At 38.8% G+C, this 17022-nt stretch overlaps 1 protein-coding gene across 4 annotated transcripts in view; it reads left to right on the top strand.

Annotated features, from left to right (window-relative positions):
* jakmip2 (janus kinase and microtubule interacting protein 2) overlaps nt 1-17022 on the top strand; it is a 36240-nt gene that overhangs the window by 5040 nt on the left and 14178 nt on the right. For all 4 annotated transcript variants that reach the window (XM_020638316.3, XM_020638317.3, XM_020638318.3 and 1 more), the window contains exons 2-9: nt 11683-11930; nt 12717-12971; nt 13231-13473; nt 13625-13834; nt 15196-15294; nt 15424-15570; nt 15675-15815; nt 16383-16439. In XM_020638316.3, coding sequence (XP_020493972.2) covers nt 11802-11930; nt 12717-12971; nt 13231-13473; nt 13625-13834; nt 15196-15294; nt 15424-15570; nt 15675-15815; nt 16383-16439 — 1281 coding nt within the window. In that variant the 5' untranslated portion in view covers nt 11683-11801. The remainder of the gene's footprint in view (nt 1-11682; nt 11931-12716; nt 12972-13230; nt 13474-13624; nt 13835-15195; nt 15295-15423; nt 15571-15674; nt 15816-16382; nt 16440-17022) is intronic.

The raw sequence follows: 17022 nt of genomic DNA, 5'->3' as shown, positions 1-17022 counted from the left end.
AGACTGTAAAGAAACCAGTTAATGGATCTTAAGCAGTTCATTGATGCAAGCCCTGTAAGGTTTGTCCTCGAGATGAGAAGAAGTTTGTTGAATGAAGGTCAGATGGATCATTTCTGATGCATTCCAGGAAGTTTGGAGATCTAAACACTGATTTGATTTTTACGACCCAGCTTCAAACAGATTATTCTCTCAAGTACAAATTCTAGACGTTGAACAGATTGTTAGCTGCACTTTTATGCTGATATCTGTTTATAGAGATAATAAAGTGTCGTCAGCTTACTGCAGATAGGAGCCGGGTGTCTAATAAGCAGATTACATACCAGCCAAGGGAACAAGGGAATTTGTCGGCTCAAGACTGTGACCCATCAGCATTCTTAAGGTGAGTGTCTAAAAAACTCCCTTTATGACCCCTCATAGTATCTAATAGGGCTGGGCAACTAATCGAAAAATAATCAAAACCGACAGTCAGAACCTCTAACTGACATAATCTTGCCCATGTCGATTACTTCGATTATTTTCAGGGCAGAGTCACGTGAGGACACGTCCAGTCCGCGACATGGAAGCAGTGTCCGTTGTTTGGACATATTTTGTCTTAAGTGAAGACGACACCGAACAAAAGTAAATCAAATGTAAACACTGCGGACAAACTTTTTGCAAGAAATGCAAGTTATTTATTTTCTACTGTTTTAGAGAAGTTAATCTCTACTTTAAAACTGAAATGTGTCATTTTCATTCCAAGCGATGCTTTGATTTCAGTTTGAAATATTCAATAAATAACCACAAAATAGTTAATCAGATATGCACTCATTTATTAGAAATAATATTCTAGCTTTAATAGTTGAGCATATTTACAGTACAGACCATCTCAGTGAACTATGAGGGCAAAAAACAAAAACAATTTTTTTTCATTAATCGTAATCGAGGTAAAATGTTCAATTAATCTTGATATTGATTTGAGGTTATATCGCCCAGCACTAGTATCAGATTATTTTATATACGTACTTCATAACACCATTGACTGCAAGTTTTAAATCTGCAGGTTGTGAGAGAAATGTCTTCCAAAAATATGAGAATTTTCTCTTTCTCAATAAAATACGAACACGACCTGATGTTGATTCAGGAAACCTTTAAGACGTGATCACGGAGAGAAAACATAACGCTAATGGTTCCCTCCTGAAGTCGGCTCACGCTGCTTCTTAAACACAGAAAACCTTCCTACAGTCTCAATACATCAAAGCACATTTAAAACAATAAAACACTACAGAAAGCGACCCTGCATACAATCAACAGCAGAACATCTGCTATCTATTAGAATTACTTTATTGATCCCAAACTGGGAAATTGTGGGATAATAAAGAGGACATTCCAGGAAATCATTCAAGGAAGAGCCAGTCGCTCTGAATTTCTCCTGTTGTAAAGACTAGTTTGCCAAGATTCCCTTACAATGTCCAAGTCTTTGTAGCCAATACAACCTATACACAGCCTGCATACTGCTCAATGCTCCCTGCCTTTACCATCAATCTTCTTATAGATTTGAAGTGTACAACAAAAACAAACAACCATCGAGCTGCACATTTAGATAACTGGACTGAAGCAAACTGAACAGAACACATTGATGGGACTGGTTAAGGAAAACATGGATGCAGTGTGGGCTATTCCCTGTAACAGTCCTGTGAGGGTATGTAGTGTGGGATATATAAAGCTCTCCACTCAAAGTCTATTGTGTATTCACAGATGTCTTTTACTGGACAAGATTCTCTGTCCTCTTAGACATCTCCATCACCTTGTTGGCCTATCTCTCCCTCCTCTCAGGGTTAACACCAATTAACTGCCTTCAGTGATATACTAGAAAAAAGCATATTAGACATAAGGTGTTGTAGCTTAAAATGATTTTTTACTTAAAACATAAAGTAAACTAAACAAGGTTAGAATCTGATCTTACCTTTAGTATTTGACAAGATTGAAACTTGCCTAGCATACATTCGCTAACTGTATGATGTAGTTGATTTGTCTGCTGAGGAATTCTACTTCTTCAAATTAAGCTATCTAACATGAGCCCAAATGAAAATATTTGCTTGCATAATTATGACATTCAGTCAACGCCCAAGAAACAAAACAAACTGACAACAGGTGAAGGTGGGCTTTAAGAGTTTAAGATTGAAATTACCTTGTTAAGAGATGGACGACATTGTAGAAAGAGAGAAGTCGAAGTAATTTGAGGAATCTTCCTGGCAGATGAAAGAGAAAATAGTCTGTTATGTTTCTTCTTCATCTTTCCTTTGTCTTAGCAAGATACACTTTTTTACATGTAATTCCTGTTTTAAACTTGTTTTGTAGCCTTCTTTCAGTTGACTGTGTGCTACCTGAGCTGCTGGGACATGATACAACATATTCCTGATCCAGACGGGCGGTCAGAAGCTATAGAAAATTCTGTATTATACCATACATGATATACCATGTATCAGCAGCTTGTTGAAAAGCGTCATTTTTTACAGTTATCACCTGTGTTTATATGAAACAGTACATTATTGCTCTTAATTCCCCTGTATTTTTACAGAAATTTGTTGCTGTCCTTAATTCATATTGCTTCATTGATGTGACTCAGTGTTGTGCTCAGCTCAAGCCAAGTGTTGCTTAAGGTGCAGTAACAGATTGAGACAACAGTCCTTGTTGCTCGCACAAATGAGAAGATTTGACATTGGTGTGCCAGGAGACATTGGGTAAGAAAGACCTCAACAGCAATGATCTCCACGTTCCTCAAACAGCTTGTTAATAAGTAATACCAAGGATTGAAGATACTATTACATAAACAACATTTGTGAAACAAGAAAATTTCGGCGTCTATTCACATTGTGCACTACCACCGTCATCCTCCTGAAAACGTCTACAGATTCTTGAGGCCTTCTGATGCCGACTGTACGTGATCCAGGTTCCTAATCCATACAGCACAGTGCCACTCTGCTCTGTTTCAAATACAAGCCGTAGTACTTTTGACTGAGCCCACTGCCAGCATTCTTCAAACCGAGCCGAGCAGATCGTTCCAGACAGGAAATCAGACACAGGAACGCACAGAGCATCTGGTTAATTTCAAAACAAAACACGATATACGGACTGCTGATCGTATACTTCATCACTTTATCAACATTGTCTCAAAACAGCAAATCAACCAACAGGCAACATGATGTTGGCATGTTTTTATTTATTCCTGCATGATCTTGTAGTTCTCCTGTGATCTTGTGAACCGGTGAGTACAGCTCCTCACTCCCAATTTCCACATACTCGCCGCCGCCGTTTGCTCCCACTGTGGTCAATAATTGTGTTTCCACAGCGAGCACCGCGGTCGACGGCGCACGCTGCAAGCACGCGTCAAGCTGGACATCATAGAACGACCCGGCCAAGAGGTCAGACAAGGAATTCCAAAGAGCGTCCGGTCAGTTTCAAAATAAGACATAATATACGGACTGACGATCGTATTTTTCCATCACTTTATCGACATTACGTCAAAACAGGCACCAAACGAGCAACAAATCAAATGTTGTTTGAAAGTTTTTCTCGTTATTCGCCTGTGATCTTGTAGTTCTCCTGTGCTCACGTTCCAGAAATGGAGCCGGTGGGGCAGGGCGCGCACCGTCCGACGAAGCAAAACTGCGACCGCGGCGTGCACAGAGTATGTGGAAATGAGGAGCCATAGCAGCACTCTGCTGCACTCACGCAACAACCAAGTGGGGCAAAGCAGGGCACGTGCTGTCAAACGGAGCAAAACCGTGGTGCTGATGGAACGCAGCACATATGGACTATACTGAAATAAGCAGTAAACGTGTGCAGCAGAACACCTGTGTCTATGCTATCCTGCTTTCCTCACCCTAAATACACATCTTAGTGATGATTTCAGTTTAAATCATTCGAATACTAATATCGCTAAAGAATACTTGTTTTTGGATCACCATCTAAATAATATGTAAACATGTGACAGTCTCATAGATGCCAACTGTCTGCTTGCCTTGCTCCTTAGACTGTAACGTAACAGCTCTTTTAAGATCCAGTTCTTTAAACCTTTTCTGGCATACAGTAGACATGTCTTGTGTAAGCTCGTGTTCAGTTTTGTCAGATGGTGCCATTTCTTCTTAGAGGAGCTACCAGTGGAGTTGTGTAAGGTACTGTTTCACTTACGTGTTTCTTAACAATGTCGTTTTGTTTTTTCCTGAAGTCTTGCATTGATGTTGACTTAAAATAGTCAGGATGCCTGCAGAATATATTGTTTTGTTTAATGCAATTTCAGCGTTTCTTTTATGCTTTGTTTGAAACTTGAGAGACAGTGTTATAACTTAGGGAAACTATGATTGTCTTTTTGTCCTATTTGTTTTGGTTTTTGCTGTGAATTTATTTGGAGATATTTTTATATATATATATATATATATATATATATATATATATATATATATATATATCTATATATATCTGCAAGGTTGATAAGGACCTCCCTCCCCTTTACTAACCTTGGTCCTTTCTATTAAGGGTGAGAATCATAGCTCACAATACAATACAGTATGATATGATGTGAGAAGCAGAGAAATCTGTTTAGAGGGCCGTAATAAAACAAACAAACAACTAAACTATCAGTAGCCCTATCTAGACCCCTGTGACGTTTCCCCTTCAATCTGAAATGTCGGGGAGGTAGAAACAGAAGTGTTCCAGAGGTGAGACTGTTCAGCGGGGGAGCACAGTACTGTGTGTGACTGCATGTCTAACTGTGTGTTATTTGGAGCTCCACTACGCCGAAACACAATGTGAATTCACAGACAGGGACAACAATATTACGACGGCTGAGCTCACTGTAGTTATGGAACTTTTGCGAAAAACACAGTCTAAAGAAGGCTAATATTTGGCATCAGAAATACTATTATCATATCACATAAGTCGGGATGATGATACATTGCCAAAACAATATTTTTCCCTATTTTCTCTAAGCATTGAATCTTTTATTCTAAAATGGTGTATCCTGTATAAACAGTTCACAATCTTCATCTACAGTAGATATACAATGTCCTGCAAAAATATGCATTTCTGTGCAAAGCTGCCAGCAAACAATTGGCCTTTTTTGGGGGGGACATTTTAGAGAAAGATGAGGTTTATTTAAGACTACTGCATAGTCCTGTCATTTTAATGTCTTGTGAATACCATGGTCAGTATCTGTGAGATGAAGACAATTGAGCATAAAATTGCAGTTTGATCAGGGTGCCTTTAAGGTCGAACAAGCTTTGTTAAAAACGTATTAGATAACAGTTACTTTCTATCCTTACTTTAAATCAGAGACATCTTCTTTTGTCTCCTGTTATTAAGTATTTAAGCAATTCAAATGCAAATCTCGCTGTGTGAAAAGAGGGGAGTGCTGAGAGCAAAGGGACAATGGAGTAAAGATAACCTTTGTCCTACACCCACAAAGAAGTAAAAAGATAAACAGCATCAGTAATACATTTATGAATTCAAATAAATGTCAAATAGGTTAGACAGTCGAGGTTACATCCGGTGCATGGCCTAGTAGTACCCATGATGCCTGTCTGTGTTGGTGATGTGTTCACTCGACTAGCCGGCAGATTATCTCTCAGTGCAGTCTGAAAATGGAAAATGACAGTAATCAGATTGACTCAGGCTCTCAGCAAATTCATATGTAGTCTAACCCTGCAGAACAGAATCTGGCTGCTGTAGACAGTTTGTAGGTCAATACAGTATTAGTTGTCATGGTGAGTCGGGGTTGGCTTTGTGTGATCAGGGTACGTGTAGTATAGGACCAACAGGGTCATTATAGCTGAATCAGCAGTAATAAACATAATAAACATCTCATAGAAACATTAGTGATGATCCAGGGTTTTCTCCCGCAATACAAATGACTTTTTACACAAATGTTTGCTTTACTTGAGCAGGTGTATATAAAAAATGGAAATACCATACCAAGATAAATACAGAGTTTGATAGCGAATAATGAAAAAGAATGATTTCAATCTGCATTGTACATTCCTTACCAGCTTTAAATGGCACATTGAAATTTAGTTGACATTTAAAAAAAGACCTAGAGCCTGCGAAGACTCCTTAAAAAAAATCGTTGAAGCCCTAGAATATTACAAGCAACCCCAATAAATTAAGATAGTGTTTTTCTAAGAAAGTGTTGGCTTTGGGAATAATGAAAACAACGGTAAAAGAAGCTTTGTAGACGCATACAAAGCCTTCAATGAGGATAGTTAAAAAGGCTTCAGAGAATCTGTTGTTTCTTTCCTGTCTGAGCGAGGGCAGCAGAAGTGTGAGTTATCCAGGCTTTCTTTCACACTGAATAGTAACTGGAGCTGGGAGGCTTTTCCCCTTTAGAAATCCATCATCTGCTAGCTGAATAGCTTACAAGCAGGCAAAGTTAGTGAGTAAACATCACTGGCACGCGGGCAGAATCATCTGCTGTCAAGTTAAAATATGACCTGTAGAGGCTGCCAAGAGAGAGAGAGTGCATACATGCAAGAATGTATAGGCGAAAGCACGAATGGACTCCATGCTCACAGGTGACTAGACTGGGTGGTCTAGGTCCAGAACCCCTACACAGAGTGGTCTACATGATGTAATCACTAATTCAAAAGAAAGTCATACTATACAGGATTTTCTGTTCGGTAAATGTGTTATTTTGATGACATTTAAATAAGCCCTATATAGAGTCAATCACAGTAAAAAAAAATATCAATTTACTGTTTTATTGCTCATTGTTGTTTGCTGTTAAGTTAGGGTTCCCCTACATGTCCATTCTGCGATTAATAATTATCTTCAAATATGATTGTTTTTTAAATTAATTAAGTAGTCACAATGGTATTTAGTGTTAAACATGACAAAAATCACTAAAATAAAGTTGCTATTCTTAGAAACCAAAGTGACATCATCACTATGTTGTGTCTGATCTGATAAACCCAAATATATTTAAATGACTAGAAAGAATATACAATAAGGACTAGAGCAGCAAGGCTTCGTGCTATTCATTTTGTTTGTCTTCATAATGTATAGAGAATATATCACGACATCTGTCAGTATTTCTCGTATTTCTCATATTTCACACATGCAAACTTTCTGCAGCACTGGTTGAAGAACTGAGCCTAAAGTTAGGGAGTCAGGTGATCTAAAGCAGACTCACTGATTCACTAAGAAGAAGCCCAGTATCAGTACATTTCATCGTTTAATCTTTAATCCTGATTTAGGACTAAGTGTCACTTTGAGGTTTCGGGATGATCTCAGGGCAGCATAGACCCAGTGGCAAAGTCCCAAGACTGTTCATTTTTAAATCAAAGCATGAATGCCATTTCATGAAACATTAAACTTCATTTGAAATATCAGTGATCAAAACTTTCACCAGTTGAAAAGGAATAGCTAAAACGTTAAGTGACAAACATCCTAATCCAAGTTACATTAGTTTTTGTTTTTAGCCAAGTATGTGTGTATCACTATAATAATGATTATAATGGAAAAGGAGGATTCAAAATGTAGGTTAGGAGATAAAAAGTGAGGAGGAGATGAGCTCAGCTGTTTAGGCCAAGGATATGCATCCATCTTGAACACAATTAGCAGTTTTTACACTAACATCAGTGAAAAGTCAGGCATTGATATCATAATGAAAAATAGATCTGTCCAGGGAGAAGTGTTCATGTGATCAGGCGTGCACAAAACACACAGTTAAACACAAGTACAATACAAGCAGCTAAATGGAATTCAGCCATCAAAAAAGTGTTCTACTGACTTTCTGAAATGTCCTCTGTGCTTAAAGACTTATGAGATATATTTAAGGGACGAAAACACTTAAGGCATCAGATCATTTTGTAAAAATTTAAATTATGAATTATTTAAATTAATGAATGGTAATTTGCACAAGTAATGACATTATATTTGAACTATTACCTGTTTTCAGTTATTGACATTACAAATTGCAGTCAGTGTTTGCACTTTTACTTTGGGCTCTGGAAAGTTCAAGTGTCCTGTATGTGATTTTTATAGCAACTGCACGAGTCCAATTTGTATCACTGTAAAAAAAGATGTAAGGAAAATGTTGGTTCCTGCTGAGGTACTTCTTATTAAGGGTTACAATTAAAGCTATACTCTGCTTCTGTTTGTAATAAGGCACATACAATAGGGTCCCTTTATGAAAACATTGCATAATCACCAAAAAGTTAGTGAACGTGGTGTTTCATCTTTAGTCTGTTGCAGGAAATTGTAACTTTCCCCCAAAAAGTTCAGTTGTATTCAAAACTGAGTACATTTCCTGAATCAGTGAATATCAACAATCGTTTTGCCCCCATAAATGATACCAACTTTAAAAAAAGAAGCCGCACTTAAAAAAAAAAAAAGAAGTCCCATTAGACTGGAGAGATAAGCCCATTTACGTAGACGTGGCGTGAGGATAATGATTGCTTCATCACTAATCTGCTTCTAAAACTCTTTTAAGCGATGTTATGTCATGACTAAACAGATAAGGACTGACACTGTCCAACTCCTCCTGAGTCATCATGGCTCTGCACAACGCTGGTCACGTTCATGTGCAGTCACTGTATGTGATAGTTTATCAGAAGAACAGAGTTAGGAAGCCCATGAACATACTTGAGATTTAATAAGAGAAGAAACCTTCAGGAAATATCCTTATACTGTAAGAGAGACAAGCGTGCACAGTCATTTAAAACTGATTCGGTAACATCTGATTTGAACTATTACTGCAGTTTCAGTATGACAAGTTGAGAAATATGTAGTATAAATACATTCAGAAAGAAAAGGAATGCACAGTATTTGGCTGTGAATTCTTTACACAATGGTGATGAAGCAGTGACAAACATTATTAGTGTTATAGAAGCAACTATTTGAGCTTCCAGTTTTACTACAGTACAACAGAGAAACAGAAAATATGTGAGCTGCCTTTGCAGAAACTGATACCCTTATTGAACTAAATGATGATTTTCATAATCTGAACAAGTGCAGAGTGCAAGTGAACGTAGTATGGACAAAACATTTTTTGAAAAGAAAGATTGGATGAGGTGAAAAGATTGTGATGTAATGAGACTTTTTTTTTTTTGCGCTGAGTAGTTTCAGATTTCCAGAGGAGTTCTCTGAAATATATCTGATTAAATAGAAATTCAGCAAGAAGCTCTTTGCATATGGCTTTTTATATATTTATTTATTTAACTTCTTTTAAGGATTTTTTTCTGGGAACTTAAAGCTGCATGTGACGCTATTGAAGCTTTAAAAAAAATATTTTTGGAAACCACTGATAAGCATGCCCCTGTGAGAAAAAAAAGAAGTGTAAGGAATGTTGGATTCCTTTGGATTGACGAGGAATTGAAGGATTGTATGATACAGAGAGATCAGTCAAAGAAAATATAGCAAACAATTCAAATTATGAATCTGATTTGCAAAAAGCACAGATTCATTGCAAAACGTAATTTCATCATGATTAATTTAGACGACATGTACTGATTGTTACTTCCCGGTCGAGGTGTGATAAAGCATCATTTGACGTCGAGTATCAGATGACTTCATCTTGGAATAATCAAAAGTAACATTACCTCGGGTTCCACCATAATAATTTAGCCGACCGTTATCTACAGGATTTCTGGTTCAATTCATAACACTGATAGAAAAGTCAATTTGAGCTACAGTATATGGTGTGTTGAAAGCACATCTGCTTTCAACACACCATTGAACCAAGCAGTGGAATCAATTCCCCTGCTTAGTGCCCTACTTAGTGGCACCAATACTGGTCTGGAGTCTGGGCCTTGCAGTTGCCTTTCCACACTTACTTAACCCCTTATGAACCAGGATGTGGTCAGAGCCCCCAAACTGTGGAACAGCCCGGCAGAGGAGATCAGACTTTCAGAATTAGTTCCTCGTTTTATTTCTCTACTCAAGCCACTCTTTGACAAAAAAAAGAAAAGCTTTTACTCTGTGATTTAAAAAAAAAAAAAAAAATCTTTAGTTCTATCTGACTGCTTTTTTTTCTTGTGCTAAACATATAAATAATAATAATCATTATTACTATAATGGTCTGTCTGCCAACAGGGCAGGCATCTGCGTATACCCAGTGAATTTGGCTGTTTTAATGAAGCATGAACTCTTTCTCATAGTCTGATTGTTTGAGCCCTGTGTACAGTAGGTCTGAACAAACCTTTTACCCTTTTAGTACTTACACTGTATGTTAATTAAAATAAGAAACATCTGGAGGCGCAGAGTGGACAAACACATAACTCTGTAATACCACATCCCCATCACCAGTAATCTTTATGTTACTTTAACAGGGACAAATCGACAGGTGAGATCTCTAGAGAAATAGTAATCAGACCTCAAATTATGAATGTGTGAATTCGTCAAAGTTGGACAGTCCATGGATTTAACTCTAAGTTTTGTAGTATCACACGTTCATACTCTTACATTATCATCAATTTCTTGTTGTCTCCTGCACATAAAGCGCATTCAGTCCGTTCATAAAAACAGCCAAAACCCCACTGCCACCAAGCAATCCAGTTCAGTTCAGTTCAGTACAGTAAAGTGGCATTTCCACTGTTGTTTGGAGAGAGTTATTTCAAGTTATTATTTGTTGCGGCCTGCAGCGTTCAATCAAATAAAGCTTGTCTTCTTCTTGTGCTGAACAGCCACATGTTAGGAAGGAAGAACACAAAATGCTGGAAGTCCTCCATTGTTGCCCTTTGTTTAGTGTGTTGCATTCTTCTTCTTCTGTAAATTTACAAGGGGCCCACACTGTGTTTGCGCTGCTATGATGTTACACTTCCAGCTAGCTGATGAGACTATCACCATCCGTCTTACACCCCGCCTACCAAACGCAAGCAAGATAATGGCTCACCTGTACCAAACTGTATTGAACCAAACCAGACCGCTTGGTGGTAACGAGTCTTTGTGCGGAGCCTGTACTAAAATTTGAAACACATTTGTTCTTCTTCCTCTCTCACTGTTCAGCTGGAAATATAGACATTACACACCATGTGCTTCTCTGAATTATGTCATTTGCATTGGAGAGTTTACTCATTAACTTCATCCTAAGTTATATATCTGTCATACTAGTGGAGTGTTCTGGCAATGTTTGCTGATCCGTTACGTTAAGTGTTTGTTCTTATTGTAAAACCACGAGGTAGACATCTGAGTCTTTGTGTGAACTATGAAATGGATTATCGTCAGTTTTGGTGTGCAGACAGTTTTTAAAATGCTGGTGGTCCTTTCAGTATTTTGTTGTCTGGTGATTTCAGCTAGGGACTTGATGTTTAAGGAACAACGCACACTTAAAACTCATTCCATGTAATGTTCTTTCTCATCAAGACCTGGCACCAACATGGCCCTCAACTGGACTGCTGTTAGTTCAATCGGAGATTTAGGAGCATAATGCCAGTTAGCAGCTAATGTAGCTTTAGCTGCTAGCCAAAAAAAATAAAAATAAATGCCTTCAATATTATTGACATGAAAACCATCCAGAGCTGCAACCATCCGGTACCTTGGTAGTAAAAGAAGCAGTTCTCTTGAAGATAACCTGTACCGTTAAGCCTGCCTCTATAATTTTGATGATCACAACATCTTTATTCAGATACTTCCACATCATTTTTTTGTGTCTCCTCTGCAGCAAGTAATGTGTCTTCATTTGTTACTCTTTGTCTCTCCTCCACCCTCAAGCCCCTTTGTCTTATAGGAGAATGAGGAAGAGGAGGAACTGGAAACCCTTTGAGCGCTTTGGAAAGTTTCTGTGAAGTCCCAATGAAAGCAGCAGAAGAGCCTCTCTAGTATTCTACTCAATGGCCAAGAAAGGGCGTACGAAGGGCGAGAAGCCCGAGGCGCTCATCTCTGCCCTTCAGGCAGCCAATGAAGACCTCAGGTCCAAACTAACAGACATTCAGATTGAGCTACACCAAGAAAAATGCAAGGTACTGTACTAGAATAGGTTCAAAAAATGTAATACCTTTGTCGCAGCCTGTGTACATGAACATTTGCACAGAGCTGACCTGAGCCTTGAAGGTTGAAGTACATGCCATGACACAATATCATATAACCTGCTGGTGTTTGGATGACCTGAATGTAAAACATGGTCGGTAAATGTTTAAGTGCGACACATGCTTTATTGTACATTGTACTTAACAGTCGGCTGCCCAGGTTAAATTATGTCTATGTACACTGCACATGTACAGAACACGTTTTTTTCGTGTGTTTTTACTGCACATAATTGTTAATATGTCAGAAAGAACAAGTGGAACATTTTTTCCAACTCTTAAAAATGTTAACCATTTATTTTGCACCCATTTTGATTGGATAGATAAGAATTCTGTCTCAAGATTCATCCATGTCTCAGACTTGTCTGCGTTGTATTGCACTTTTAGACTAAGAAAAATGCGTTCCTAAGTCAACAGAACTACATCCACTGTACAAATTGCACTCACTAGTGATAATTACCTTAAACAACCCCAATTCTTAAAACAATCAATAGTTTGCCTTTAACTTTAGTTTCTGCATTCCAAAGAAATTAGCTTGAGGTGCAGATGATAATACCTTGCTTTTAAAAAAAGTTGGATTGAGAAACAAAACAAAACTAAGAAGAGCTTTTAAAACCTCAACTTTACTGATAACTTGTGATGTATTTACTGTTATAGACTATACTTAATGTTTAAAAAAAAACATAATTCATCTTTACACTTGCTCTGCTGATTCTCCCAAAGGTGAGCAAACTGGAGCGGGACAAAGTGCAGGAGGTGAAGCGGGTGCGGGAGCAGGAGCAGCACCGTCACACTGCCATGTTGACGGAGCAGCGGGCCAAATGGCACGAGGAGAAGCAGAAGGAGCTCCAGGCTCTCAGGGAAAACCTGACGAGGCAGCACGAGCAGGAGCTGGCCCGCCACGCTAAAATCAAAGACCAGGAGAACCAGAGGCTCAAAGCCGCTCTGAGCGCCATGCGAGACGGCAGCGGCGAGAAGGTGAGGTCAAGATAGACAGTAAAAAAAAAACAGTAAGATAAGCAGTAACATTTCCCCGAGGCAGCAGCAGTGAAATTGAACCGGAACAGGTGTTAATTTGCACAGGACAGCTACCTGTACATCTGAAAAAAAAAAATACTCACTCTGCCCAAGACAATCTAAAAAAAAAAAAAAAAAACCTTATCAGTGTTCTGTGGAATTTCTGCCCAGCCATTCATAATCTCGGCTCTTCGCTCTTCACCCTCCCCCCACCCTTCAGATACGCACATCCCTGACTCTGGAAGCCAAGGAGGATGCACGCCGCTTCTTTGACCAGGAACGAGTGAGGCTGCTGCAGGAGATAGCCGAGCTGAAATCTACTAAGAAGCAGACGGACGAGGCTCTCAGCACCATGATCCAAGCCGACAAAATGAAAGCCGGCGACCTGCGAGTGGAGCACCAGCAGCACCAGGAGCAGATCTCCAAGATCAAGTGGGACTGTGAGAAGGACATCCGTAGACTGGTATGTTCCACTGAGTCCACAGTATGGGACCATTGTCAATAATAAGAGTTAGGTTCTATTGGATATCTACGCCTCATCAGAAGTTAGAGGTAGATTTTGTTAACCATTTCCCCGTCACTGTTTACAAGGACTTCCCTTTTCTTCCCTATAGGTGGATGAAATCAAATCTAAAGACCGCACCATCTTTGCTCTGGAGAAGGAGCTGGAGTCAACAGCAGGTTTCTTACAGAAGCTGCAGCTTCAGAAGGACGCTCTAGATGAACAGCTGTTCCTTGTGAAGGAGGCCGAGTGTGGCCTGGGAAGCCCGAAAAGAGAGATTCCTGGCAGAGCTGGAGACGGAGCAGAGCATTGTGGAAGCCCGGTTAGTAGAGGGAAATATCAATATACAAATCAAATAATATCACCCTTTTCTTCTACTCATTAGCTATTGGTTACTTGTTATTGCTCTTGGATTTGTAGCTGAAGCACCAGTGTGAAAGGACAAGTTTTTTTTTAAATGTTTCTTTTTAAAGTCAGCACTTTGACTGCTCCAAACTTGTAGTCTTTCTTTCGCTAACCAAAACATTTGGAGGAACACAAACATATTTGAGGGCTACACAGTCTGCTAGTGGACCTCTGAGGAAGCACAGACACAGATATTAAGGAGCAGAATTGGATTTGTGCACAAGGGGAGGAAATACTTACAAGCAGAACAGAAGCATTTAGTGTTCAAGGGAATTGTGGAACTACATCTTCATGCTTGTAAATGATCAAAGCTGCTCACCTGCAACTGTCTGATTCTCCTCATTGAAGTGTAGAGTCATCTTCCAGATGTTCCCTTTTTTTGTTTCCAAAAGAAAGTTACAGTGTTAAGTTTCTCAGCACACTGTGTTTAAAATAAATGAATGGAAACACATTCAGAATGTCAGTAAAGGATCTATTTTATACGCTTGCAGTGGAGATTAATTTCTAAGGGTTAAAAACATTTAAAGTTGTTTTTTTCATCATAGCTCTGTATACACTTCTGTTTCCAGTTTACCATTGTTGGAACCTTGTTAGTATGTATTTTCATGAATTCATTCATCTTGATAATTTTGTGGATATATCTTTAAATTGTGTCAACCATCTAAGAGTAATTCTTATTCAGGTTTGTGAAGCTGTAATACATATGTGTAAGAGACCTCATAGCAGCACAGTTATATTTGGATTGGAGGCAAGTGTCTGTTGTGAGCAGAGAGGGCAATGTGACTCTGAGACTGAAGAAATGTATATGTCTGATATTTACAAGTCAAGGTCATGTCTTCTTTCGAGCCTTTTAAAGATGAACCGAAGCAGGCAGGAATTTGTGGGCTGTACCTTCTAGCAGAATATAAGCAACACTGTGAAGATGAAAACTTTGCCATTCTGCCACTTTGTCCATGATGGCCACTTTGCCAATGATTGTCAATGATTGTGAGATCTTGGTCAGCATGGGTCTGCAAATGTCTGCACTATGTCAGCCATTGTGTCTGGTGTTTCTTTGTTGTCTGACCATGGCTGAATAAATCTAAGATGATCCACAGTCTGTTTCACGATTTCATCATTATTCATCTACTATAGAAACAACCCCCACCTAACAAACCTGATATATATTAAGCTGTGTATGTATCTCTTGATTTATTTAGTTGTTTGATTGGTAGAGTTTTAATTTAATGAGGTTTATATATTTTTTAAGTTTGTACATGTTTTTTTTTTCTTCTCTAGGACCTTAGAAGAAACCAGAGGCGCATGGCTGAACTCAACTCCACTATACGCAAATTAGAAGATCGCAACTCTCTGCTGGTCGATGAGAGGAATGAACTGGTACACTATCACTCTCTGTCTTCTTTCTGTCACTTATTATCATCCTTCAAATCTCCCAGTTCCTTCAGAATGCTGCCCACAGTACTGTCATATTTAAATGTATACTCATGTACCTTCCTTCCCAAACAGCTGAAGCGCGTTCGAGAGTCGGTGAAGCAGTGTAAGCCTCTGCTGGACAAGAACAAGCTGCTGAGTAAAAGGAACGACGATCTGACTCAGACTATCCAGAAGCTCGAGGACAAACTCAAGAGTTTGGCGAAGGAGAACGTTGAGATGGTCAGCACAGAGTCACAGCAGCAACATAAAGATGTTTTTTAATGCACTCTTGTCATCTTAAAAAATCATTTTCTTCCTGTGCGTGCTTGTGTATGCGTTTGCAGAAGGAAAAAATCAGCTCCCATGCTCCACTGAAGAAGCTCAAGTCACTGAATGACCTGGATCAGGCCCACGATGACCAGGAAATAGCTTTCCTCAAGCTTCAAGTCCTCGAGCAACAGAGCATGATAGACGAACTCACAAGAGTATGTTTTTTTTTCTGTTAGCCTCCATGATATTTTTACCATTCTTGTTTGACATAGCCTTGGATTACTCTTCTTCTTTTTGTATCACACAGTCAAAGAATTCATACATTCTGATCATGATCGAATGATGTTTAAGATCGATGTAGAGCTGGATAAAAAGAAGCTTCTGTGTCCCAACATGGCAACCTGAATGCGTCTAGACTCTATGGAGGGGGAGGGGGATGGGGGGCGGGGGGCGGGGGGGAGACAGCGCTCTTTGGATTTGGACTGCAGTACCCATTTTAAACACTAGGTGTCAGCATTACATATTGTTCCTTTAAACTTTATCTACATCCCATGTTGAGATCTTAAAAAGTCCAAAAGCACTCATAAAGATATAAACTGAACCCTGAACAAACAACATCACATGAAGCCAAACATTCTCAATGAAATAAAGGAGGGAGTATTTTGTCTTCTCTGTGGTGTGATATCACCGATGTCCTTTTCTTTGATTACATTTACACAAAAGAAACAAAGAACCGTTGATCTGACTGTGGTTTGATGTCTTTTTTTCCCCTCTTTTTCAAGGACCGAGAAAAACTTCTGAGGAAGAAAAGGCATAAAAGAAGTTCAAGGCCCATAAAGGTAAAGACCGATGAATTGTTTCTAGTCTTTTGTTGACGTATAAAGCCAGCGAACACTTACTCAGGACTGTGTTTGAAAAATCTAAATGGACTCTTTCAAACTCGTTTAAAAGTTGTATTATTTTCTTAATTTATTCTTGATTTGAAGGTTTTCTAGTTTTGTAATGTCAACAGTGTCTTATGAAGAGATGGTGTACAGCAGAACCATCTGAATCCAGCCTCTTTGATTATTTAGCACAAAAAAACCAAACATTTTATCTCACACTTTTACTATCAGGCTGTTTAAGAAGAGCCAGACTGCATTAAAAAAGACATTGAATGCAACTTTGTGTTGATTTAAACATCAACGTACTTCTCTACAAGGATTACATCTTGTTTAGAAATCTAAATGTCCAGCCACTTTGATTTTCTCCTCTTCTTTGATTTGGCTCTTTTTTTTAAAACATAACTGATGGCTGAGGGTTTTTTGCAAGTTAAACCTAAGCTGCAAAGATGTATTATTTATTTAATAACATAAACATTTCTGTAAATATGCCAGAGTTAGCCAAAAGGCCACAGGTGAAAATACATAAACCATGCAGGAT

Source organism: Labrus bergylta, chromosome 14 (genome assembly GCF_963930695.1).
Source record: "Labrus bergylta chromosome 14, fLabBer1.1, whole genome shotgun sequence".
NCBI lineage: Eukaryota > Metazoa > Chordata > Actinopteri > Labriformes > Labridae > Labrus > Labrus bergylta.
The sequence above is the reverse complement of the archived record's forward strand: the minus strand, read 5'-3'. Positions and strand labels throughout refer to the sequence as shown.